This window comes from Blennius ocellaris (genome assembly GCF_963422515.1).
Source record: "Blennius ocellaris genome assembly, chromosome: 1".
NCBI classification, from domain to species: domain Eukaryota; kingdom Metazoa; phylum Chordata; class Actinopteri; order Blenniiformes; family Blenniidae; genus Blennius; species Blennius ocellaris.
Genome location: NC_137650.1, coordinates 10,589,259 through 10,616,748, shown reverse-complemented (window position 1 = coordinate 10,616,748; position 27,490 = coordinate 10,589,259). Strand labels below are relative to the sequence as shown.

The 27,490-nt window shown below is 42.6% G+C and overlaps 1 protein-coding gene across 2 annotated transcripts; it reads left to right on the top strand.

Moving 5' to 3' along the window:
• Positions 1 to 68: 68 nt before the first annotated feature.
• cyld (cylindromatosis (turban tumor syndrome)) lies at positions 69 to 25,675 on the top strand. 2 transcript variants are annotated; one of them, XM_080499297.1, is made up of 17 exons: positions 69 to 355; positions 2,334 to 2,876; positions 4,398 to 4,709; positions 7,696 to 7,801; positions 10,793 to 10,894; positions 12,252 to 12,368; positions 16,811 to 17,199; positions 18,160 to 18,325; positions 18,445 to 18,586; positions 19,044 to 19,166; positions 20,342 to 20,433; positions 20,579 to 20,645; positions 20,957 to 21,089; positions 22,973 to 23,081; positions 23,241 to 23,359; positions 23,662 to 23,878; positions 25,327 to 25,675. In XM_080499297.1, the coding sequence occupies exons 2-17, from the start codon at positions 2,385 to 2,387 to the stop codon at positions 25,509 to 25,511; spliced, it is 2,871 nt and encodes a 956-aa protein (XP_080355423.1). In that variant the 5' UTR covers positions 69 to 355; positions 2,334 to 2,384; the 3' UTR covers positions 25,512 to 25,675. The 2 variants fall into 2 exon arrangements, with proteins under 2 accessions (XP_080355423.1, XP_080355424.1); XM_080499298.1 differs by lacking the exon at positions 12,252 to 12,368.
• The last annotated feature ends 1,815 nt before the right edge of the window (positions 25,676 to 27,490 follow it).

Below are 27,490 nucleotides of genomic sequence, written 5' to 3'. Positions count from 1 at the left end.
GACGTCACACATCATGTTTCTTGAGGTCGTCTTCTGTAAATAATATATCTCAGAGATGTAAGGACGGGACACGCTGCGTTATTTCGTGCGTTTCTCGTGGAGAACAGGGCTCTCTAAATGCTGTTGTCACACCCGGGGAGGTGGCGGTCCTCTGCCGGTCTGCTGGCCGTTGAGCAGCCCGCCCGGCTAACTTTAGCGTGATACCCAGCGGGTGAGGACGCTAGTGCTAGCTGGCCGCCGTGCTAATCGGAGGTTATTCCGGGAGGACTCCAGCTCGTTTCCAGAGGCTTCCGTCCAACCGGGATGCTTGAAATGACACTGGTCTGTGGGCTTTAACAGCTGACGCGGAACAAAGGTAAGCTTCTCGGTGGCAGTCAAATGGAAAGGAGTGCATTTTAGCTCACGGTGCGTTAGCCACTGGGCCCGGCCGGGAGAGGGATCGTCTGTCTGCCTGGCGACACGCCGCTGCTCCGGTTGTCAAGGAGCAGCTTCACCCACACCTCCAGGCTCCACATCGCTCTGTGAGCAACACTGGGTCTGTCCAAATCTGCCCTGCTCTGTGCTGCCGGAGCCGCGACATCACCGACTTGGTGGTAAAATTAACCGCCTGGCATCAGTTTCCTTGTGGAAACACGTTATAAGCGGCTCATTGCTGAGATTCTGGAATCTGGTGACGGGCGATGATGTCGAGCTATTTGCTGGTTGTGTCCGTGTATGAACGTAACGACTGAGGTGTGTTCGGGGGAAACCCACGCCGCTGGTGTTGGTCTGCTCGAAGGCTATTTTTAGCTCAATTATATCAGTAGAAGTGACTAATGACACAGGAGATCAGTTTGCTGCACTGGATGACTGGACAACAACACCACTGGTCCTCACAATGAAATGCAATGAGCAGATTATTCTCTATTAGAGATCTGTGATTGGCTAATTATTTAGTTTTCTTTCATTGGTCTTTAACCATTTATTGACATGGGAAAAGTAAAATGTTCTCTGTAGCTCTGGGACTTTTACGATATGTTATAATTGTTTTCATTTCATTATTGATCTTCAGTCACATCGTAACCATGTTGAACATGTTGCCCGCTTCTTTGAAACCGCATTTATATCGGGAACTTGGAATTAAATCCATTCAGGAGCAGCACTGTTTTCAAGGTAAATGTGTTGAGTTGGCACTAATGTAGCCCAGTGCTAGTTTTCAGAACTGGACGTTAATTCTATATAGTTTGCGAGGACATTAATGCAAGTGTTTTAATTTGTTAAATCCAGTACATTTTTAAAATTCTGATGATGTAGCCAAAATAAATGAGCGAGTACATACAGTTGATTTGCTCAGAAGTTTTGCTTTTTTGAATCATGGATGACAAAATGAAGGATCTTTGCTCGGCATAGTGATCAAGTTCAATTAATTTGCACTTGTGCCACATTACAATGATTTATGCAATTTTATGGTTCCATGTTTTGATGGACACTTTTAATTTTTTTTTAAATGCACAAACCACTCTGATTCCAGCCAGGTTTATCCTTCACAGCTGGGACCTTTTTTACCTCAGTATATTTAAAGGTGTACAGGAGGATTTTCCCAAATTTAGGAAAGAACCGCCCTCCCCACCTTTTGAAAAAATGCACATGCGCAACGCTCTACCTGCTCCCGAGACGGAACGCCTACTAAAACGTGTGCGAGAGACATGCACAATCCCAGTTCTCCTCGTGCACGCTCTGTTTACAAGTCACAAGTCGGCATCGCTCACACAAGCCGTAATAACTACTGACGATGCAAATTACAAAATAAACTGGAACGCTACAACCTGGAAAGTTACAATATAGACGTAGATAACTTTTACTGGAAGTGATTTGAAATGGATTTCTCCAAATAGAATGCCAAACTTTACCTGTCGAGTAGAAACTTTGCGACGCCATCGTGTGAAAGAATCTCCCAAAAACACTCTGGTCTTGTTTCTCTCTTCCGAAGCCTTTCTCTTCTTCTCATACACTTCGAAGACACTTTTTCTCTTGCGACCCTCTGCCATTTTCAAAGTACCCGGTGAGAACTGCGAGCTCGCTGAAGGCGTAGCTCACCATATACACCTGAAAGCGCGCATGCGCAGAAAGTGAAAACTAATAGATCCACGCTACCTAGGGACGAGCACGTACGACGGCCTTACGTCACCGGAATGATTGACAATTGGGAGGACCAATAGTCTTGATGATCCACCCGGAAGTATAACATCCTCCTGTACACCTTTAACATTTTTGAACTTATAATCTTCTTTCAGCACTGTGTGTGTTCTCCTTATCGGCTTGTTTTAATATTCTGACATTCTTCCCTCCCGTAGACCACGGGTCAAGCTTGCCTTGACTTTGGACCTCTGGCCTAGCATGCAGCCATGAGCTCTACCCTGTGGAGCCAGGAGAAGCCCAGCGGGGGCTTCAGGGAGGACTGGCGCTTCTACATGGTTGTGAAAGAGTGTACGGTGGAGAAGCCTCCCCAGAAGACTCTGAGGATCCCCCGCGGCAGCCTCGGTCAGGCCTGCCAGGAGCGCAACAGCCTCGGGCGCACGCTCCCCCCGTGCAAGGGCAAGAAGAGCCTGCGCATTTTGGACCAGACCAACGTGGTGCTGAGCCTGGACGAGCGGGACGTCCTGGAGCTGGACGAGAAGCTGGCCGAGCTGCTGTTCCCCATCACCAACTGCGAGGAGCGCTACGCCCTGCTCTGCAACAAGTCGAGGCTGGAGCGAGTCCGCGACATCGACTGCGGCTCCAAGGTGCGTGTCCAGCTGCGCTCGGGGGATGAACCGCTGCCCGGGGTGGTCCGCTTCAAAGGGTCGCTGCTGCCCGACAGAGCCCTCTCTGGAATCTGGTTTGGAGTGGAGCTGCTGGTGAGGACTCTTTTTTTTTTTTTTTTTTTTTCTGTCCTTTTGTTTGTTTAGCAAATATCTCGGGATTTAGTTTTGTCGGAGGTGTTTGAGTTACTCTGGATTTCAAATATAAAGCCAAGAAATGCCAACACTGATTTTGTTTAATTACATCTGGAGTGGTATCCATCCGTCTTCTATAGTGCTTTATTTTTATGGGTGGTGAGGTGCCGGAGCTGATTTTAGCTGTTTACTAGGAACATCCTCACAATCAGACATGAGTTCAAACCACTACAATACAGTATAGTCCAGAAGATATTGACATAATTAAAAAAAAAACAAAGTTGTCTCCTGATTTTGGTCTATTACATGAAGATATTCCTCTAAACAATGTGCACTCTTTGTTGTCTTGTTTGTATTTCCTGCAGCAGTACAATCTTTTATTGCCTCTCTTGGCTCTAATAGAAAAACTATTCACTAATAAAGCATTGAAGCATTTCAGCTTCCAATGAATTAGGCGGAAATAAATGTGTGGTTTTTGGCAGAGTGTGATTCCGATGCTATTTTCAGCTCAGTGGACATTTAGGACTTGTGGCTCCATACCCAACAGGAAGAAAGAAATATCTCCAGATTTCCCCCAGATTAACACAATGCTCTGTTTACTTTTCAGCATCTTGTGGAAGTCCCCCAGTGGCTTCATTCGCACACTTTAATAAGTGTTGCAAGTTGTTCATACCATTTATTCCACATTTACTAATGATACTCTAAAATGCAAAATTAACATTGATGTTTGGGTGAAGAGTTGAAAAGTTAAACTCCACAAAACATAGTTTTTTCCTTTTTTTTGTTGTTGTTGTTTTTGTTAGATGTGAATGTAAGCAATTCTGTTCCTCTAATCACAACACTAAATCTTCGGTGCAGATGTCATGCCATTCAGTCCGGTCTGCATGTCCAGTCACATAACTAACGACATACAAAGGGTCTCTTATTGCAGCACAATGTTGTTGTTCTTCCCCTGACTCCAGCTGTCGTCTTCCTGAGTGGGCTGATGGAGCCTGAAGCATTTAAAATGTGCTCAGTATAAATTTCTCACTTATCACATACGCTACTGTTAAACACTGATATATATTTTTTAATTTTTGCTGCAAAACTAATAGAGGTCAGTGTGCCCTTTTGGCCAAACAGTGATTCAGCAGGTTTAGTTTTTTTTGTTGTTTTTTTTAGCTTGCAATCAAGAACAGATGCAGAGTGTGCTTCAGTGTGAGAGCATCCACTGTCTGTACGAGAACTTTTAAAATCTATTTATTGTCGCGGTGAATCAAGTTGTATTCCTGCTGCAGTAATCGATCAGAGACACTCAGAGCTCCCGCATGTTGTCTTGCCCTCGCCCGAAGAAACGCTGAGCAAGCAGACTTTCTGAACCAGCCCTCCTTATTATGATAATAAGTTGCTCGTCTCTCTCTCTCTCTCTCTCTCTCTCTCTCTCTCTCCCCCTCTCTCCATCAGTCTCTAAACTTCTCCCAACACGTTTCCGCTACTTTCCAGGAGGAGGGCCGGGGACAGGGCTTCACCGAGGGCTCCTACCAGGGCCGCCAGCTTTTCCGCTGCGAGGAGGAGTGCGGCGTGTTTGTTGCCCTGGATAAGCTCGAACTCTGGGAGGATGACGACGACGACGCTTTGGGTGAACTGGAGGTGGATCATGTGAGCCTGGTGGACGACGACCAGGACTTTCCTCCGCTAGAGATCAATTCCAGGGTCCTGGTGCAGACCAGGGAGGGGCCCGAGAGGGGCACCATCATCTTCTGCGACCTGTTGCCAGGCAATGAGAGCCTGGGCTACTACGTGGGTGTTGACATGGTAAGCATGACTCTAAATGTGCTTATTGTTGCCAGACATGCACATGTACACAGGGGAAGAAACAAGTTACTACTGGTCAGAAATAGTTATTGTGCGCTCTGGGACGTTTTCTTAATTGATATATGGGAATTTGCGATCGGACAATTTATATTAATTAATACCTTTTTCATTTAAGCACGGAGAATGCAAAGTAAAGCAGATTATCTTTTGTAATGAAAAGCAATGGCAAAAGCAGACCCAAATTATTGTATTCATTCATTAAAAAAAACAAAAACCTACACAATCATAGACTGTTTTGCAGTAATTTTTTGGCCTCTGTGGAGAACACCCCCCTAGTGGGCACTGACGTGTCACCCTCAGTCAAACAGAAATTATTTCTATTTCATAGACATCAAAAATGTGTCAATAACCTAAAGAAACATCCATCATGTGAGATGAATTTATGGAATAGTAATGAGACTTCATTGCTAGATTGCTTACATTGTCAGTTGTGAGATGACTGGATGTCTGGCAAGGTTTCGGTAAGATGGGGATCTGTGACTGTTGCCTTGTAGGAAAGTGTATCTATGCTATAAGTCCTCCTTAATGGCATTTCCCCCCCCCCCATCTTTTGTGATGGTGCTTTTCTCCTTATTTTGGGCCATGCATTGTGAGACACTAAACCGGGACCATCTGTGTCCATGTCATTAGCAGACAACAGACAAGCAAACATGTCTCTGACAAGTTGCCTCTGGGTCTTTGTCTGTCAGTGCAGAATATATGACTCCTTGCTGTTGTAGAGAATGCTACAACTTGTCATAGGTAGAATTTCCCCCTTGTGACATCATGCATGGGCTTGAAAGTAGGCAGCTGTAGCACTTCTTATTTCGTCTCAAGCAAAGGAGCAGCTGTTGTGCTTCCGTGTAAGTAGGAAACCACCTTCATGATCCCCCCTAAGGAGACGGCCCAGTCACAACGGTATCTATTGGGCCTCCCGGTGTTTCCACTCTGCCTCTGCTTCCTTTGGTATCTGCACTAGATGTGTGCTGATATGACCCCTTATAGAGTGGGCGTGTCTGCAGCACAAGTCTCTGTATCTCCCAGTCCGCTCTGATGCAGTGATCAGTCACAGTTATGGAGCTTTCTGTTGCTCTGGATGGCCACTTGTCTGTGATTGACGTGATCGAGGATGTTGATTGCTTGAGCACGGTTGGATTCTGGCGCTTAGGGCTGTTTAACTGCTGCAGCGCTGAGTGGATTCCATTGTGGGTCCTCTTGCTGTCATACCAAGGTGATGAGGACATGAAGTGGGTGGACTTGTCGTCTTTATTGTGCCACAGTGCCGACACACCGTCATATTCTTTTTTGCACCACTCTTCTTCCATCATCACTGTGTTTTACATGGAAGCCATTACTCTCCCATACGTGTGATTGATGAGATGCAGCAGGTTTTTCCAAGTTCATCAGCTCCTCTGCTTGCCATAACTCCCACTGCCCTTGATCAGCCTGTGTTGAACTTTCACCCTTCATGTCAACAAGGACAACTTTTTCCTCGATCAGTCAATCCACCACTTATCTGAACTGACGCTGTTGGTGAATTAGCTGAAAATGAAACTCGGGAGAATTTTTTCTTTCTTAGTAACAAAAGCAAGTTTATTGACACATTGATTTGTCATAATACAGTGTAACATCACTGCCTTTATTATCAATACCATACTATTCATCGATTTATCTTTTTTTGATTGAGTGTCTGCCCTTCCAACTCTTATTTCGTTTTTTTTGAAAGGTGACTCAGAATTTTAAAATATTTTTCACTGTCAGAGGTCATGGTATCATAAACTCACATTTTCTTGTATACAGCTTGGAACAGCAAGTGACAAAGTCAGTAATTTTATAAATCATTCCACTTTTTGTTGGGTACGGTGGACCCCTTGAATGAAAATACAGATGAATGAACTTTCCTAGTAATAGACTGTCATTGGAGACGATCTAACCGAGGAAAGCCTCTGACATAGCCAGACTTCGCATTGGGTAGTTGTCAGTCACTATTTCACAACAGATGTGGAAGAGAGATGAACAGGATGGCCTTGACTTTGTCTCTCTATTTCTATATCTGTCATTTTGACTCGTTTGCAGTTAGAGGAAGTTTTTTTCCAGCGTAAAGTATCCACTGAAGCTATCCTACTGTATAGCGATGACATCCTTCTCACCAAGACATACTTGTTATTCCTCTAATGGCATTCCCTCACTGATCCTACAACATGTATTATTTGGGTCTGGAGGCAAGAGGACATGTCAGTTGTAACTTATTTGGATGGTAGTCCTCTGGTATTTGTAGTATTTTTTTTTCTTTACATGTATATTGAAGAAACTGTGTTGTTGCCTTGGATCACAGTAGCTGGTATCTATGACTACTGTTGTCAGGCGGGAGTGGTATTGTAGTCACAGAGGAGTTGAAACACATAACTGAGGCATTTGACTGCTGATCGTTAGCAGTAGCAGCAGCAGCAGCAGCAGCAGCAGCCCACTCAGTGCATCTGAGCCTCCCACACAAAGGCAAGGCAGTCACGCGGGGAGTGAGGTAAAGACTTAGCGCTGTATGACCCAACAGCATGGCACGGGGCCAGTCGGCAGCCGAGGAGAGCCCACTGCTTTGCCTCACTCTGCGTCCTGCCTCGCCCTGCTTTCTCGAGCAAGTGGCACCGGCGTCAGGCTCTTCGTAGACCATCCTTCTGGAGCCGAAGCCTGGATTTTCAAACTCAAAGAGAAGAGAAACCGGGTTGTGCTCGGAAGGACGGTGGAAGATCTCTTGTATAGGCAGAGAGGATGAGATGAGCCGTTTTGGAGGATCACAATATTAGAATCTCAAGCTGGATGACAATCTCAATATAGATGGACAAAATCACAAATACTTGGGGGAGTGCATGTGATACAACTTAATCAGTGTTTCAATGAAGAAGAGCATCTGAGAGGGTTACAGAGGTCGTCATGTCTCCAACTTTTTCAGGACAATCCTATCGGGGACTGGGATGGTGTGTTTGACGGGAAGCTGCTGTGTAATTTCGCCAGTCTGGAGCACACGCGCCTCGTCCCGATCTGTGACGTAATGCCAGGTGAGTCATCTGCAAATGTTTTGGTTCCAAGCTTTCCTCAGAACACTGTCGACGCTTTGGAAAAACCTTCAGCCGTTGCTCACTGGGACCGGCTTCGAGCTCCTCCCGAGCATTCCCAGTTTGTGTTTTGCTCGCGTCGGGCACAGAGAGCCTTTTGTGTCGATGGTTCACTTGTTTTTGAAAGTCAAGTGAGATGCTCTGGGTCTTTGTTCTTCACAGTGGCATATTGATTTGTTTGTGTGCCACATCAACCTCTCTGACCATTCCAGGCATGCGTTTTTGAAATGATGAGAGTTAGCATTGACTTCGCAGGTTTGTCTCTACATTGCCCTTCCTGCAGAACACTGGGCAGGCGACAGGATGTATTCATTGTCACTAATTGAAGGTCACTTTTAGATACAGATTTTTAATTTTTTTTTATGTGTATACATCCTTTCAACTTTTCACCGCTCTTTTTGCTTTGGACAATTAACTTGGCACACTGTCCATTGAAACTTTCCCTTGTGTGTAAAATGAGATGTAAGATCACTCATGGCTGCATAGTTGCACTTAAACGTAATATTTCCTTTTAGAAGCCTTTCTTATGAATCAATCGAGGTGTTTTTGATACTTTGTGTGGAAGACCAGGTGACGTACTTGAAGATATAGCGGACCTAATTGTCATACAACTTTTTATTTGCTAAATTAAACACAAATTAAACAACCTTTCATATATAACTGCTTATTTCAACTTGTTTCCTACATTTACATGCAGGCATGCTTCACTGTTCTTGGAGAAACTGGGAATGACATTTGCAACATGCAGACAACCGCTTGTTTTTACAGGAATCCTTTTTCAGAATTACTCACGTCAAACAAACATCGGCTGCCTTTTACAGTGCTCACGCTCCTGACCTTGTGTATCTCTATCTGGATTCCATTTGGAAAGCCATATGAAGACCCTAGCTTTGGTCGTACAGCTTGCTGCTATAATAATGTTTAAATTTACACTTCAACGTTTTTCTTTGTTGTGGTCACCAGTGCATGTAATGAAGTTGTCTATTTTTGCAAGATCAAACGGTTAGCACTGAAAATGATTACAATGTCAACATAAAGTACATTTTTATGAAGCATTCTGGTGCAAAATACAATGAAATGTCAAAAAAACAAAACTTGTATGAATCCTCTATAACCTCCTTGCTTGGTGGGACCAGATTGGAGACTCTGACGGTTGGTTTTTACCTGCGGGCCTTGTGTTCTCTGCTGTTTAGTGAAAGTGAAACGAACAGAGAGGAGCTTCACGCAGCAGCACTGCGCTGCAGGAGGCGACGACAATTCACATCTCAAAACTTAATCTCCCGACACCACAACGTCTGAATATTCCAGTGATCACTATTTGGCCGTTTTAGTGTCGCTCAGCTTGGAATTTTCCAGGAAAACCTGTCCGTTGTCCTCCTTCAGGCAGGTTATTGTTCATTAAGGTGTGTTAACAGTTAAATATGTGTCGGTGCACGGTGTGGTGTCGTCCAGTACAGGGTGTCGCTCCTACCAGTCCGCTCCTCAGAGGTTCTATTGTACCGCCTCCGCTCTGCCTCCGACTCGCTCCGTTCAACTCGCTCTGCAGGTTGACGCTTTCTTTATAAACTTTATTTCAGTCGGCCAGCGTCGACAAAGCCCCGAAGGTGAAGTAAGCGGCTCCACAACATGGGCGAGTGGCGCATAAATCGTGCGACACAACGAATCGATCATGAAATTCATTGCCAACACTTTAAATAATCGAATTTCATCGATTTGTTGTTGCAGCCCTCGTCTTGATGATCTTGTTTTTTTGGTTTTTTTTTTTAGCTGGATCATTCAATGTGGGTTACATGTCATCCAAAGGCTTCACACCTTGTAGCACCGACCAGCCGATTAATGGCTGCAGAAACACCACCAGGGTCCCCTCTGTTTCAGGACAGCCCCTTTGTCCCTCTTCTTCTGCCTTGTTCATCCCATCATATGTTTGATGTACCTCATAGTCTATGAAATATACTTCCAATAAGCACAATTTAGATCTTGATTGTTTTCTGTGACTTCACACCTGCAGTGAAAGTGAGTGCCAGTTGAACAACTTGGGTCCACAACAGTAGTGGCTGGGTTTACTTTTAATCAGCCAATCAGTTCTTTGGGGGCTTCTGTGACCCAGATGGCCACCTGAGCTGAGTCTTTTCTCTCCTGAACACCCCCCCCGTTATACAGCAGCTTCCAATACGCTTCACACTTGGACACTCAACACCAGACTGACGTGCATAACAAGGCTGTATTAAATTTGAGTCATGGATTTGGCTGCGTTTCGGTCATGCACGCCTACACCACTGTTGTGTTTATTTCCATTGTCAATTCTTTCTCTTTTTTTTATTTTTTGTTTTTTTGTTTTGATACAGTGCCATTAACAACACAGTCATTTTAAGGCACTTTTAATATACATCCAAGTGAATAAATCTAAGTGTCAAATAGTGCAAACAAAAAGATTACATATACAAAGCGGAGGTGGGCGATCTGTCTATTGTTCCCTGATCAGCAGGCAGACGGCCTGAGGGAAGAAGCTCCTCCTCATCCTCCCATTGCCTTCAGGCAGTGATGACGCCGCCCTGATGGTAGCATAGAGAACAGTCTGTGGCTGGGCTGCGTGGGCTCCCTCACTGTCTTCATGACCTTTAACCTGCATCGTTTGTGAGGAAATGGAGCAAGTTTAAAAAAAACCCAAAACTATTCATTTAAACAATGATTTTTATAATTCAAAAACAAACATGAGCTCTTAAGACTTGTTATTGGATGTTTTAATGTGTTTACCAAAGTGAAAGCTGAACTCCACGATTGTGATTACTGATAAAGTGATTGCAGCAGTAATAGGCCAGAGTCAATGTACTTGACTTGCAGTTGAGCTGTGGGAGACATTAAGTGCACGGTGGTTTAATGTTGCCTCTTAAGAGTGTTGTGCTTCTAACGTGGATTTGTTTCTGTGCCGTACAGAATATTCCATGCAGGACCAAAGGCTCCAAAAGCACAGTTTTGCCCCCAGAGGCACCAACAGTGACAAGTCATCCTCTGGTCAAAGCAAACCAAAGAGCAAAGGTACTGATGTTACAACACAGCTGTGACTGACACATAGACACTACGCCATAAGGATGGTCCACGAAGGGAAGGTTCATCAGATTGTGCAGTTGTAATACCAAAATAGGAATTATGCAAATTCTACTCATGTGTTTGATAAGGGAGACTTTTTTAAACCCGTCACATTTGAATGAATGAATGGTTTATTTCGGTTACAGTTTCAGTATAAGTGTAGTTGATGAATTTTTGTGCATTCAGTTCATGGTACAAGTTCACACACCTGTGATCCCCCCCCCCCCCCCCTTCCACAAACTGTTTCCACAATATACTTGCAACCGAAATGGGTATAGGTTGAAGCCAAGGCTTATTTTAGCCTACCCCTTAAAAACCCGTGCAGTTACCCCAGACACCAGTGATGCAAAAAATATATTAAAATTATAAAAAAGCAACTGGAGAAAAAAAAAAAAATTATAATTATATTAAACAGTAATACATGAGAAAAACCCAACCAAACAAAACAGAAGTAACAGAAATTATTGTTCATTGTAACCATTAATTATTGTTAATTAATGGTTAATTAATTTTTACGGTTTTTTTGAAGCAGAACAGTGATTTGCACAGTTTTAAGTTGTCACTGAGACCATTCCATAAACCTACTCGCAGAAAAGAAACACATCTGTCTTTAATGTTGGTTCTCACACCACTTTTTTCAAATATACACAGTCCTCTTAAGTTGTAGTTGTTTTCTCTTAATTTAAAAAAAATTTGAATAGCCGTGGGAAGACTTTTATTCTTTATTTGAAATAGTATTTCTAATGTTTTTAAATATACTATATTTTTAAATTTTAATATGCAAGAGGCTATAAATAGTTTATTAGTATTTTCTCTATAGGAAGCTTTATTTATTATTCTAATAATTCTTTTCTGGAGTTTAATGATAGGGTCTATATATGTTCTATACGTGTTTCCCCAAACCTCAACACAGTATGTCATATATGGCATAATAAGTGAGAAATACAATATTCGCAAACATTTCTTATTCAGAAAGTCACATGTTTTATAAATAATACCAATAGTTTTAGATAATTTATTTCAGTCAAAAAGCAAAGAGACAAACCTTTAGAACTTTAGATCTAAAGTTGATTAATCTATATAATAGGAAATTCCTCTAGATTTGATGTGAATCCAGTGTGTCACGACTGTATTTCTCGTCTTTGCTTTTCCACAGCTCTCACACTTTTTAACAGTTGCAATTTGCTTTGTTTATATTTCAGGGTTTCCAACAGGTTTAACTCGGTGACAAAAGACAGTCGCCTAAGCTCGTGATGCTCAAGCCTCTCTCTGTGTTTTTGTGTTCGTGTACTTGTGTTATTTACAGGATTAAGTCATCAGTGCAGCAGTAGAAGCAAGTCTGAATTTTACTATACTTTAAATGGCAGCTCCCTTGATCCCCCAGTCCAGTCCAAATCCAAAAGCACATGGTACATTGATGAAGGTAAAAAAAACCAAACAAGAAGGTACTCATGGGATGTCAACCATCTTACCAGCAAGCTCCTGTTCACAACAAGCAACAGACTAGCGTGTTATAGTATGGCCAATATTGGCTTTAGCAGGATCAGGGCTTCCTGTCCCTCTTGGCTACTTCTGCATGAAAAACACACTCTGGCACTGTTAGTAGTTATCTTGAAATACAAAGCAATATTTTTTTTAATTAAGTGCTCACATACCCTAAAACAAGACTCAAAATGCTATCATAACCCAATTCATATAGACCATTAATATAAATATGTAACTGAATTTCATAGTCTGGTTACTGTGGGTTGCACTGCACCCATGTTATTGTTTTTAAATGAAAACCTACTCGGAACAATGAATCCAACCAACTCCACAGCATATTGTTCTAACCTGACTCAGTGATTCAGCCTCCTTTTCTCTCTTAAGCAGTCACTAAACGGAGATGTATTGTTCTTGCAGGAGCAGTCTGTTGTCTTCACCGTGCTGGCTAATCTCAGGAATACCACCAACACAAACAAAAATAGTTTCCAGCACGTTACAGAACAGAGCGATTCAGATTTTCCAATTGTTCAATTTTCAATATCATGCAGACATGCATGGCCTAGTGTAATACTAAAAGGAACTCTGTCTTTCATTTATATAAAATGTTTTCTGCGGGTTTTTTGTTGACTTGTAAATTTCAATAAAGATTTTTTTGTGCAAAAAACTGTTTATATTAAAGATTTAAAGATTTGATTCACCATAATAAACCAGACTAGCGGCCCCATGTGCTTCCTGCTCACTGTAATGCTGAGACTTGTAACCCGCTATCACACCATAGTTCCATCCTTCCCAATATTTTTTGTCTTTAAAGATGGAAAATCTGAAGACAATGTGACAATATAGGTAATTATAGTTGTCGGTATGGAAATAGTTATTTATGTGGTATATTTAATGTGATGACATAAACACCACATTGTTTACCTACTTTGCTTCAGTAAAGCACATCTGATTAACAGTGAGTGCACACAATTGGTCAATTTATCTCAAATATATTAAAAAAACTATGCTTCGACATGAATACTGTTCACAAAAAACCCACAAATGACAGTTTTTAAACATGCATTTATTAGGTTTAGCAACTCATCTTGGCTGCATTTCGATTGCCGATACATGTTTGAATGCTACTGTCCTACAATACAATCGACAATGTTTAAGGGGGCTACAGCCTTTCAGTCAGTTTCATGCTACTTGCAATATATTTGTCAATACGATAGACATACAAAGTGCATCTTTACACTGACTGAAGAATACAAATATTATGGGTTACAATTTACACATTTGAGTGGAGGCAACGTGTTGTTAATGTAGCAACATCACTTACAAACTCATTTCTTTAATGCTTTGCTCTAAATTTTAGATAACTTATTTTAAAGTGAAATACACTAAGCGAATAGCTTCAATACATCCCGATGTCAAACTAGCCTGACATGAGCTTTTTCTTGTCAGTGAGTGTGCCACAGATAAATGAAGTCGCCGTGAGCATCGTCTCTGAGTTGAATTGGACACTTTCTATAAAGCTCGACACAAAACGGTGCCAGAGTGGATTTGTACGTGTAGAATTTGGATACCACTTTAAAAATTGAGATCCCAGAAAAACAGGAAAACTGTTTTTTTTTTATTATTGTATTTATTTTAGGAGAATTATGGTCTCTGACTTACTTTCTCTTCTTAGTAGAGAAGTAAGTTTGCATACTTTCTTTACTGTATATTGAATCGAAGGGCATCTCGGAGCCAAACCCGATGATTCAGAAAATAACACTTAAGTATCTGGTTGTCACAAAGTAAGTCCAAGCTTTGAGTACATGTGCGGTGCTGTGCAAACGTTTTGGGCATATTGGCTTCTCTTCCATCATTCAGTACCAGCAATCAAACATCCGGTTGCTTCCAGATTGACTCTGCAGCTCAGTACAAAAATCCAAATCACAAAGCCAATGTCATCAAGTTGGAAGGGAGTGGTGTGGCCCTCACAGAGTCCTGCTCCCAATTTCATGGAGTCTTTTCAGGTTTACATGAAGAAACTGAGGAATTTGAGTTCCAACGCCTCCACTGGGTGTCCAGACGTTATGAAACGTGTTTTGAACAACCGTCCTGCAGAATTCTTTCAAACGCCCTGAGCAAGTATGTTTTGAATGTGTAAGGTCTCTTCATTCAATCTGCATCATGTTTAGTGAGAAAGATCAGCTATTGAGACCAGTATTTTTTTCTTTGCCAATTTAGTTTTTTCACTCTTGCCTGAAGCGTTTGCACAGTACTGTATCTCCCAATCGAATTTTGCAGAGAAGAAATCAGATAGTAGTTTGTTGCAGTAGCTTGCTATGAAGACCTCTCCACTAGTCTTGTCCTTCATCACCATTCCAGTGTTCTATTGTATCTGCATGGCATGGGCTCGCTAGTGTTTCTAAAGGCTTTTAATAATGCTCAGTGCTGCAAATGAGTCTTTTAAGCAACAGAACCTTGCTTTCTACAGAAAGATTGATGTCGGATGCTGTTTGCAGGCCAAAGCATTAGTAAAAGACTTGACCGTGGTGCCGGAGTCGAATGACAGTCAACACATCGTCTGGTTTTTTGGTGTTTTTTGTTTCTGTGTTTACCACTTCTCATGTGCGCTCATAAGTATGTCAGTTGTGAAGCAGCCAGAATTTTAAACATACATGCAGAGCGATCTGGATGTTCAGCACATTGTTTATGGTCGCACCGCAGACCAGAACCAAATCATAAATAAGAAATAACAAGAAGAAACACGAGGAATTGGTGATTTAGCCTCTCACCGCAATAAATTACAAGGTTTGAAATGTCAATGAATTACTTGTGACGTGGCGCCGCCTCGGCAGAGCAGAATCGCATTTCAATACTAATTCATGGAATCTCAGGAAATGTGTTTGTTTTGCAGAAATAGGCAGGTCGGTCACAAACGACTGACGCGCTGTCCTCACAACTGCTTACTCACCCGCTGAATGTGTAATCATTTTTCATCCTCGTCAAGGTCACGTCTCAAATTCATTTCTTCCCCCCCTTTTGATGGCTTTGGTGTATTCATTGATTTCATTAAGCCGGTGAAAAGGTGCAAGTTTTGGTGTTTTTTTCAGTGGTGGAACCGCTCAGTCGTGGGTAAGCGTATGAGCGTGAAGGTGATTGAAAGATTTTGGGTCCTCTTGCCAGTGACATGACATTTCAGTCAGTACTTATCTTCCCTTTCCTAAAGTTCCAAGAGAAACCGTTGGAACTGCTACGCGAGTTTAACAAAACCAAAGGGCAAAAAAGTGTTCTGACAATCTATACGTTAACTACACATTGAAAAACCTGATTGTTTCTTTCAGATGGTGCCATGTTTGTATGGAACTTGTAGGAATTTGAAGGAAGCATCCGAATGGCCCTGCTGCATGTCCAGACATAAGCCATAAGCAAAATGATTCCTATTAAGCTAAACTTGAAGTCCAGAAAGCATCAAGTTTTAACAGTAGGAGGGAAGCAGAACCTCACTTCTCTGAATAGACTTCACCACTGTGGTCATGATGCATAAATTCAGTCGGTGACTTCTCCTTTCTGATAGAAGTGACAGTTTCACTTGTCTACTTTTAGATCGCTCCCTTAAGAATTTAAATAACCGCTGTGATGTCGTTTTTAGAGCGGCGCCCGATATTAATCTCAGATAACATAATGGGGTTTTTTCTGGTTAAGCTTTAGGAAAATGTGCATATGTAATGACTGAACTGTCTTGGAACACAAAGTTCTCTTTTGAAACTGCATGTTTTCGTGCTTCCACAAACATGCAGTTTTCCGTTTTATTCGACTTTTCAGGGTTTTAAAAGGTGTGACTGTTTCATTAAACACTTTCACACAACCTTACTCCACTAAATTACTGAGAGAGGCTCACTGTAATTATAACACTCGTGAAAGTTGTGAATTTATTACCGCAAGTCAGTTAAATGATTAATTCAGTGTGTATCAACTTTCGTGGGGTATATTTTACAGTAGATCTGGTGGGAAATGGATTCTGCTTGGAGGACAATACTGCACAGCAGATTAGTTTCCCACTCCATCCAGAGCTTTTAAGGATTCATTGCTTTAACACTTATTAATCCCTATTAAACAAATACTGTTTTTCCACTTCAGCACATGCAGCACGATACCCCACAGACTTACTTTGTCCAGGCATTGAGAACTGATGTTTTAAAAATCTTCCTCACTATAGAATAAAAGTGAATTGGCCTTCAAATACTATTTACTCATGTTAAGCACTCAAATGCAGTAAAATAATATTTACTTTCTATACAAATATATTTTTTCATTGATAATTTCCCCACTGACATGAATTGGTACGTTTTTTTTAAGTCGTATTTTATTTTATGTTTTCTTTTTTTTTTTTTTTTTATCCCGCAGTTGGGGAGGACCCCGCCAAGTCCCTCACTGACACGCCCCCCGACTTCAACCAGTCCCCGCCCCCATCCAGAGTCCCGCCCTCCACCTCGTTGTCCAGCGACAACAAGTTCCACTCGCTGCCCTTCAGCCTCAACCGGAACACCGGGCCCATCGACAGCATGAGTCATGGCCCCCTCTCCCTCTCCGTCCAGTCGGTGATGGGAGAGCAGCCCGAGCCCTCTTCGCCCGCCGCCCCCCCCTCGCCGCGGCCCCCGACCCCTCCCCAAGGGCAGCCAGGTCTGGAGGTGGGCTCTCTGGTGGAGGTGAAGGAGAACCCCCCGCTGTGCGGCGTCATCCGTTGGGTGGGCCTGCCTCCTGGCCTGCTGGAGCCTTTGGCCGGTCTGGAGCTGGTGAGACGCCATGACAGCAGATTAGAGACGAGTGACGCTAACGCGAGGGAGTAACTGCCCGTCTGATGAGAGAACTTTCAGCTACCTCGTCCTTTTCGCTGCTCTTCACACTCTCAACATCTATTTATGTATTCAGTTACTTCTGGTAACAACCGATCGTCCTTCTCTTTGGTTATTGATTCTCAAATCGTAAGCTGCTGCAGCGAGATTTCTGCTGTCGGAATGACTGTTTGAGACACGGTTGATGTAACAATAGTCAACCAAGAATTTGTTGATTTTGTCATAGTTGTAATCGTCAGGGTGTCTAGATTGACGGTAAATTAATGAACATGTTCAAGGTGTTAGTGCAGTAATGTTGTTAAAGCTGAATCCAGTTTCCATAAAACCTAAACTATTTAGAGGCCCTGTTTTTTCAAGCATGGGACTTGAAAACCCTTTACATTTGTTTATGTGTGACATATATATTATTTATTTCTCGTCGCTATGATTATTGATTGCTGTTAGAATTATTTTCATTCTTTCAAATGTCATACAATCATGTGTTGGATCAGGCTCCAATAGCATCTGGGAGGACTTCATGCAGAGAGCCTGAGAGAGTAAATCTCCTCTCAGTCCACCTTCATAAGATGGCTGTAGGTAATGATCAGTCTGGTTCCCATGTGTCAAAGGAAACAAATCAAGTGGCCCACACACAGCTTATGACCATATTTTAGTTTTCTGTCAATAATCGACCAAAGTCCTACTGCTACTGCTGCTGCTTCTCCTTTTCTTAAACTGCGTCTTGGAGTTCTCATCCTGCTTTTTTTCTGATACATTTGAGACGTGTATTTATTTAGTTAAGGCATGTATCTTCACAAGGGACGTGTGTTTAGCTGCCACTCTGCTTGTATTGACGGTTTTCCACACGGGCTGTATGTTGCGGTGATTCACTGATGAGACCTTGACGACCCTCTCTTTCAGGAAGAAGAGTGCCCCGGTTGCACTGACGGCACCTTCAAAGGCACGCGATACTTCACCTGCCCCCCTAAAAAAGCTCTGTTTGTGAAGTTGAAGTGCTGTCGGCCGGACTCCCGCTTCCCGTCGCTGCACCACTCCTCCAATCCCATAGAGCGCTGCAACTCCATCGGTGAGTGAGTGGGAGGCAAATAAACGATGGAGGCTGTCCTGTCACTTGTTTCTCCAAAAGCTTTGTGTTTACTCTTCCACTGTGTGTGTGTGTGTGGTTGTTGTTTTTCCCCCCCGCAGCCTTCGGGGGATATCTGAGTGAGGTTGTGCATGAGAACACACCGCCGCGCACAGAAAATGATGGCCTGGATGTCATGGTGGGGAAGAAGAAAGGCATTCAGGGCCACTACAACTCCTGCTATCTGGACTCAACCCTTTTCTGGTCGGTGATTTCATCAACCTTCCTCAACCAGTAGTTCTGTGTCACCCTTAAAGCAGGAATCTGCCAGTGAAGTGAACGCTGATGGAAGATGTGTTTGTTTCAGTCAACACTGTCGGAATGTCACGCGTGTGAATTAATAGTTCCGGGTGGCAATAAGGTTTATACTTGATCATTGCAGCATTCTATATAATCCCAAATTCTTCTAAAATGAGGATGTGATGAATAAAATTGAAATGAAAACCAACACTCTGCAATTATTATAATTTCATAAAGAATTTATTTAAATATATGAACTCGTCCCTTTTTTCCTCTGTGTTTATGCAATCATATCATATATTGTTTTTGAAAACGGGTTAACCTAACGTGTATAAAACTGGGTAACGATCACATATTGTTTGTCCATAAAGTAGCAGATGAAGTTGAATGTTAACAGTTGTGTTGTAATTGTGCCCTGCAGTCTCTTCTCCTTCAGTTCGGTACTGGACACAGTCCTGCTGAGGCCTCGGTCAAAGACTGATGTAGAGTATTACAGAGAGACCCAAGAGCTGCTGCGCACTGAGATAGTCAACCCCCTTCGCATGTGAGTCCAACTTTACACCCCAGTCCAGTGTCATCATTTGTTTGTGTTTAGTAATACGTTTGTACTCGAGGCCAAAGACTCTGCCAATATGGGTCCAGTGGCAACGCGCCAGTTCATTTATGTGGTGTGACTAAAATTAAGTCTTTGTCTGTGTTGTTTGATCATTAGTGCTTTTTTTTTTTTCTATTTATAGTGCAGATTAAAGAGAATAAAAATCTCTGCCTCCAATGGGGTGTGATTTAAAGTCATTTACAACGAGCTGCACCTTCAGAAGCTCAGTCTGTCGACTCCAAGAGCACCAAGACATTTTTGAGCAAACGTCATCTGGCGTAGAAGAGCTCAGCTCTGCAAACATTAGATGTTGTTAAGCTACTGAAACGAAGATATCATGAAATATATTGAAACTCTTTTTTTTTCCTTAAAGTTTTAAACAGCTGAGATATTAAGCACGAACAAGTAAATTCATAGCAAAGGGGACATATAAATCGCTCCGAAAATCTCCCTTTCATCTCAAAGCTCATCACTTATTCCCATGACAATGTTTGCTTCAATCTTATAAGTTATAGGTAAGATGATCAATACTGTTTTTGCAAAAGTACAATAAATTGGAAAATGGGTTTTATGGCCACGTCGCCCATCGTCACTGTGAAATGACGACAGATCAGGTTAATTTTGCCTCACTTTTTCTACAAGTGAGCCAGTGCTCACAGCAGCCGGTGACCATAATGTTAGATGTCAGACACACACACACACACACACGCGTCAGGCTTTTTTTTTTTTTTTTTTTTTTAAGTTTAATTCTCAAAAATTGATGCTGATAAAAATGCCAAACTCATAGTTGTGATTACCTTATTTAACTGTTCAGGGAATCTTCATCACAATTATTTGTTGTTTAGCTTCTAAAATATTGTCTCAACACGTACACAAATGCCAACTTATGCCTTGTTAAGAATTGCACACTTAAAGGCAATAGTTCATATTTGGGAGTTCTAAATCTTTACAGTCAAACCTATCTTTTGCTGAATAACATTGTGCCTGGAGGCCTTCATTTTCACCACACTGTGCATGTTCACACTCAATATCTGTGAGTTTGAAAATGCACTAACACCATAGACGTGACTGAACCGAGTGTGATTATTGAGTCAGCCTTGTAACGTTCACTGTTTGTTGTCCAGACACGGGTATGTTTGTGCTACTAAAGTGATGAAGCTCCGGAGGATCCTGGAGAAAGTCGAAGCTGCTTCTGGATTCACCTCTGAGGAAAAAGGTAAAGGCGGTCAAACTGATCATCACGAGCTTCTGCTGGGATGATTTGTAGGTGCCATTTTCATTAAATCCCTCTGCAGAAGTGTCATTTCATTCTCACACAAATGTTGTCTCCGGTTCTCATGTTGGCATGTTTTACGCTACAGATCCTGAGGAGTTCCTCAACATCCTTTTCCATCACATACTGAGAGTGGATCCTTTGCTCAAGCTGAGGTATGAACCTGTTGTCCTTTCAGGGAAAAATAAAAATACCTCATCCATGAAGGCTCAGTGCAGTCATGACCACGATCTTGTTGCAGTGTGTACAGTCACAGAGTGGGAAAGTGAGGCAGAAATAGCAGGATAGTCCTCTTGTATGCTGACCCGTCTGGCTTCAAAACATTCTAAGATCCTGAAACATCTGTGTTCACTCAAAACAACTGAATCCAAGTTTAAAATAGCCAAATATTCCGAGAATTGTCCCTCTACATGTGATGACAGGTGATGCAGAGAAGTAAACAAAAGGCTCTGCTGCTGTTTTCCAGGTCAGCGGGTCAGAAGGTGCAGGACTGTTACTTCTACCAGATCTTCATGGACAAGAAGGACAAAGTGGGAGTTCCGACCATCCAGCAGCTGCTGGAGTGGTCGTTCATCAACAGCGACTTGAAGTTCGCAGAAGTGAGTTTCATTCAGTTCAAAAAGATTCAAAAGAAAGTCTGACGTGAGGAGTTGCTCCCCTTTGCTTCTCGGCTTCATGCTCAAAATGTCAAACAAGTGAGTTTGTCAATGAAAACATGAACCCAACAATCGCTGCTTGCCCGGGCGAAGACCTTCTCATTCAGTCCTTAATCAAGCGGACGTAGCAAAGCTCCTCATTCGTCCGTGTAACTTCTCCTTAAATAACTAAATGTTCCCGCAAACATCTGTTTCTTTACCGCTGCCCTGTGTCACAATTTCTTTTCTCTTTCTTTAATCTCTGGAATCTATTGGCGGTTTGAAATGTGTTTCTCTTATGCGTCGTGATTGTTTTTTATTTTTTTAGATCAAGCTGCACTGCGGCTGTTATTTCAACTATCAACTTGTGTGATTTGCAACACAATAAACATTTTCCGGTTTTTGGCAGTTTCGAAAGCGCTTCCTCTTTACCCAAGTGATTGAAAATTGCACTTTTCATATGTAAAACTTAAACCCTAAAGAATTAACATTCAGTTATTGTTGAAAGACCCAATATGAATGAGACAACCTAAGAAAGAAAAACACCCGTCAGTCCAGTATTATACTCCTCGATACATTTTGTGATGTGATTATTATCAGACCAGGACATAAAAAAGAAAATTGAAACTCCTTTGACAAAATGAGTTTTTGAAATGACGTCTCTTTCGTCGACTCGTACAAAAAGCTGCTGCCCGACTTCTGACAGTGACAGAGAAACAAGAGCACATTACTGCAGGTTTAGCCTCCTTCCACTTTCTTCCCGTCTCTTTTAGAGTTGTTTTTAAGATGTTGTTATCGGTTTCTAAGGTGTTAAAAAGGTTGCTACCTTCTTATTTATCCAAGCTTTTACATGTTCCTACAAGTGTTTTATGGTTGAGGTCAGTAAATCAGATGTTTCTTGAAGGTCCCAAGATCCAGACTAAGAAATAGAGGTGACTGTGCCGTTTCCATGGCGGCACCCCGTCTGCCTGTTCATATTAGAACTCCTCTTGAGTCCTTCAAGTTTGAATGAAGACGCGTATGAACTCACTGGCTTTTAACAGAAATTGAGTGCTGACACTGATATTGTGGCATCGTTTTTACCCTGTGTTTACTCACTGATTGTTTAATTTTTTATTTAATTGTTTTTTTCAACTGTGACACACTTTGGTCAGCCTTGGTTGTTGTTTTAAATATACTATATCTATAAAGATGGATTGGATTGGATTGGACCGGAACAAATGTTAAGAATAATCGTTTACATGGTGAAAAATCTGGCATCCAACAAGAAAATCTACTTGGGAGGAGGTGAAATGTGAGAAGAGGCTTGTTCTCCCACGCTTTGCAATACTTTGTGAACAACACAGATGCTCTGAGTTCCAGCTTCAGATAGAGCAGGGTTTGTAATAGTAATAATAATAATATTAATAATATATTGCTGGTATTAGATTTATTGAAAAATGAATGAGTCATAATGATATTGGCACAACATCTTTGTGTTGAGATAGTAATACTTCTACATTTTTTACAACTTGTTTGGTTACAAATTCAAGGAATGAAGTAAGTTTTGTGTAGTTTTTACTGAATTGATCAAGGTCAGTTGTTTTTTTAAACCGACATGTAAAACAACTCTTACTTCAGTGCCATACCAGACATTCCTTGTAGATTATCTGTCTCATGATTATTTACGAAATGAAAGTATTTCACGGGGCAGTTTGATTTATCTGTTGTCCTCCCTGTAAACCTGAGACTTCATGTTTGCGTTCAAGGCCTTCAGTACGTCTGTAACATGAGGTTTTTGATTAGTTTGGTCTGGCTGCTTTGTGTTGGTTGGTCCATATAATGATTGCTGCCCCCCTCCCCCCCAGGCTCCTTCCTGCCTTATTATCCAGATGCCCCGCTTTGGCAAGGACTTCAAAATGTTCAACAAGATCTTCCCCTCCTTGGAGTTGGACATCACAGACCTTCTTGAAGACAGTAAGTTGTAGTGATTCTTGTTGTTTTCTTCTCTCGCTCTTTAAGCGTGACATGCCCACCAAAGGTGATGGGGATCTCTGTTGTATTCGGCAATGACAGTCTAACTAACCTGCTCTTAGCACTCTAAAGAACTTCACTTCTCTCCGTTTCATTGATCAGCTCCCAGGGAGTGTCGCATCTGTGGAGGCCTGGCTCTCTACGAGTGCCGAGACTGTTACGAGGACGGAGATATCACAGCCGGCAAGATCAAACAGTTCTGTGAAAAGTGCAATACGCAGGTAAACAACAGAGGGCATCATTGTCACATCAGTCCAACTCAAAGAAAACACAGTGCTGAAGCTGTGTGGCGGTCTTCCACTTGGTGGAGCCAAATTCAAAGAAATGGTCGTTTGACAGAAGATGGAAAAGCGTCACACAGTGATGGAGTCTATTTATTCCAATACTCTCCGAGGTCTGACTATGGTTTCTCTACAGCCCGTGTATAATCTGAATTACACGTTTCCTCCATGATGTTGAGCGTCTTTTGATTTTCCTTCAGGCCAAACTATTAAAACAATGTTTGCGTGTGTTTCTGATGTAGGTTCACCTCCACCCGAGGAGGAAAACCCATCGACACGGCAAGCTATCCGTCCCCAAGGAGCTCCAAGAAGGTATGGGGCGCCAGGGCGCGTTCCCCCGCCAGAGGATGGAGCTGTTCGCCGTGCTGTGCATCGAAACCAGTCACTACGTGGCCTTCGTCAAGTACGGCAACGCAGACTCCGCCTGGCTCTTCTTCGACAGCATGGCCGACCGCGACGGTGGGTGGCACGCCGACTCTGCATGTGTGTCTTCATGCGTGATGTCAAAAATCCAAAACAGTAAATCGGTTAAATCGCGGGTTTTTAAAGTTCAGTAAAATATCAGAAAGTAATGCAGGACTTTATTCGCACCGTATGTTTGAACTGAAGCGAGGAATCGGTAATAAGTGATTCCTCGGTGAGACATAATCAGCTCTCTGTCAAAATAACTTGAATCTTGCGTATTTTAACTCGTCACTCTGTAATGGTTTCATCCTTGAATACGAAAGAACATTTGTTTTATTTCCCGCATCAATCAAAACTGATAAAACTGTCTCCAACATGCAGGCACACTTTGCCAAACGGGTTCATTTTGGGTCAGTAAACATGAGAGGAGACGGTGGAAGATGGAAAAATCTCAGAGGCACTACGTCTGAAGTGTGGTTGCATTTTTATTTTTACAAGACGAGTGAGAGGAACTTGACTGAAGATGGTTTACCCTGTCTGTAGAGCCAGCTTAAGAAAAATTACTCCAAAAGTTCTCCATCAGATTTTCAGGATTCGTGCTGAAACGTTTCCCAAACTCAAAAGCTTTTGTTTCTAATAAAAAAAAAAAAGACCTCGAGTATTTTAGTAGCTTAAACTGTTCAGTCATGTAAAGGGCTTCACTTTATGACAGACCAGCTTTTATTTCCTGCTAACTTGTTTTGTGTTCAGAGAACTTGGAAGTGGGAATTTCCAAACAAGTAACGGTAGCAACAAAACTCGTCGGGAACATTTGAGTGTCGATTATAAACCGCCTCACATTGAGCAAATAAACAGCAAATTACCGATATGGCACAGTAATAATGCTTGAAAAGTCAATTTTCTTTAAACACTGCTTTTACTAAAACGCTTCTGTCTTGTAGCCTGGAAGGACTGAGACTTTCCCGTATAGAATGAATACCTTTTTGTGGAGTGATATTAGTTTATCACAGCTCTCACTGCAAAAAAAGGGCAGCCCAAATATATAAGCTGGAAACATTTAATTTGAGAAGAAAATTACATTAAAAAAAATTTTTTTTTTTAATTTACTTGCTGCATTCAAAGGTCTGAATTTAAGTTTTACTGTAAAATCAAGGACTAAAACAAGTATATAACTTTAAAAAGAAGCCAAATTATCTATTCTACCTATAAAAAAACCAACACAAAACAAGATTTTAAATCTTTGCAAGTGCCAAATAATTTGCAGTGCTCTCAAATTAGATAAAAAAAAATCAAATTTTGGTATGAACCAACTTAGCAGTAACTGTCTGTTAAGAGTTCTACCTGTTTTGGTTCTTTTTGAACCTCAGCAGCCACAATAGATGCAGAAAAGTCCAGTGAGTGCATCAATCAAATGCTTCTAACGCCAACATTTGGTCAAGATCGGGAGGCTGTTGTGGTTGCAGTGTGTTCATGAGGTGTGTGTGTGTGTGTGTGTGTTGCAGGAGGGCAGAATGGCTTCAACATCCCGCAGGTGTCTCCATGTCCAGAGGTGGAGGCCTACTTGAAGATGAGCCCAGAGGAGCTGCACGCCCTGGATCCCAAGAGCATCCAGGGCCAGGCCCGCCGGCTGCTGTGCGACGCCTACATGTGCATGTACCAGAGTCCGACCATGAGCCTGTACAAGTAGAGTCTGAACTCCTCGCCCTTCCTCCTCCTCCTCCTCCTCCTCCTCCTCCTCTCGCCTCCCTTCCCTCCCACCGGAGTGGAGACATTTACCGAAAGACCAAAAATAAAAAACTATACTGAGCGCAGAGCAGTGGCCCACCAGCAAGGGGGCGCTGCTTGGAGAGAAGGCGGGAGACACGGAGGGAGGGAGGGGGGAGGGGGGTGGGGGGGGGAGCCGCGAGCCTATTTGCACTGTGCGTTAGTTGAAGTGTGGCGTTCTCCACGTAGTCCTATGTAGCTTCGCCCGTGTCTCACAGCTTGAGCATCGGTGTTGGATGACGAAGCGAAGGTAGGCATTATGAGGAGTCACTCCCCCGCCGCCGGGAGGAAGGAGCGCGGGGGGGGGGGGGCGTGCTCGACACCGCAGCGGCCGACCCAAAACATGCACAAGAAAAACAAGACTGCCTCGTAGGAGGACCTCACTCACCTCATTTACCTTAAGAAAAGAGGAGTCCTGCTATTCTTAATCACTGTAAAAGACAGGGGGGGGGGCTTTCCACAAATGCACATTAAGGGAACGAACGCCGTGCGCGGATCCTCATCCTGCCCCCGTGTCCCGTTCCAAACCACCAAACCAACTTGTGTAGAGTCTCTTCAGTAGCATAGATCTCTCCAGGTAGTAACATCAGCAGCATTGGCATCAACCGACTGTAGTTTCATTATGATCAGACTGTTCTGCTCTTTGTGAACCGGTTTGCAGATTTCCTCATCACGCCATGTAAATGTCCATACTCTGTGTGTGTGTGTGTGTGTGTGTGTGTGTGTGAGTGTTACAGGAACAGATGTAGCCATTGTAAAAGTCTCACGTTTTACCGCATACTCGCACTTTTTTTTTTTTTTTTCCCCCTTCCTTTGCTCAATCCCCAAGTGGACCTATCAGGAAACATTTAGGTTTTGCTTCTCCCCCCCCCCCTCTCCCATTGAAAGTCACAGTGAGTGCTAATTTGTTGGTTGGGAGACATCAAGAGTTTTGCGCTCCAGCATACAGATTTGCTTCTGGGCTGGAGCTGTAAAGAAAGGTTCTGCATTGCTAATGCAGGGTAGATGCCAGATAAAACGCATGAAGGGAGACTTGTACAATGGCTCCTGTTGTAAAGCCGCTCGCTGGAGCACTCCATGCATTCGTAGGGTCAATGAGGTGAAATACAGGGACGGGAAAAAAAAAAAAAAAGGAGAAAAAAAAGTGTCTGTTTCTTTTTAAAGTAAAGCGTGTGTGATGTGTGAAGGATTTCACATGCGGTGTGTTTTGTACGTCTCTCTCTCTCTCTCTCTCTCTCTCTCTCTCTCTCTCTCTCTCTCTCTCTTTCTCGTCGTGTTGATGAGTAAACCTAAATTCTTACGTTTCTGTTTACAAGAGCCTTTTTTTCTCGGCCCGTCGCGGCGAGCGTCCGCTCCCCAAGCGGGCGGAAGAGAACGCCCAACTGACTCCCGCTGCCTTTCGTTCGCGATATTTCCAGCCAGCCACCGGATAACAAAACCAGTGTGATCAAAACGTATTTATTGTGCTCTTCTTCTTCTTATAATGAACTCGTACGTCAACTTTTTTTCACACACAAGCGACGCGAAACAGGGTTGACGATGCCGTCGGGTCTGGGTACGCCCCGTCCTCTTTCACTGTACATTAAAGTGAGTCGTGGTGGTTTACGTTGTTTCATGGCAACTACTGAATGTTAATAGTGATGCAGTGAGGGGGGTCAAAGGTCGGGAAATGAAGAGGCACAAGGCTGGTAACCTTGGGGCGTCATATATATATATATATATATATATATAAATATTTAACTATAAATTAAACAATGGGGGGAGAAAAAAAAACACAAAATGGCAAAAACATACCACTCAAAGCTTGAGAGTAGCTGTTGGTTTTTATATATCACACGAAATTAGATCAACTCAAACTACAACTATAGCATCAGCATTATATATAAATATATATATAAATAT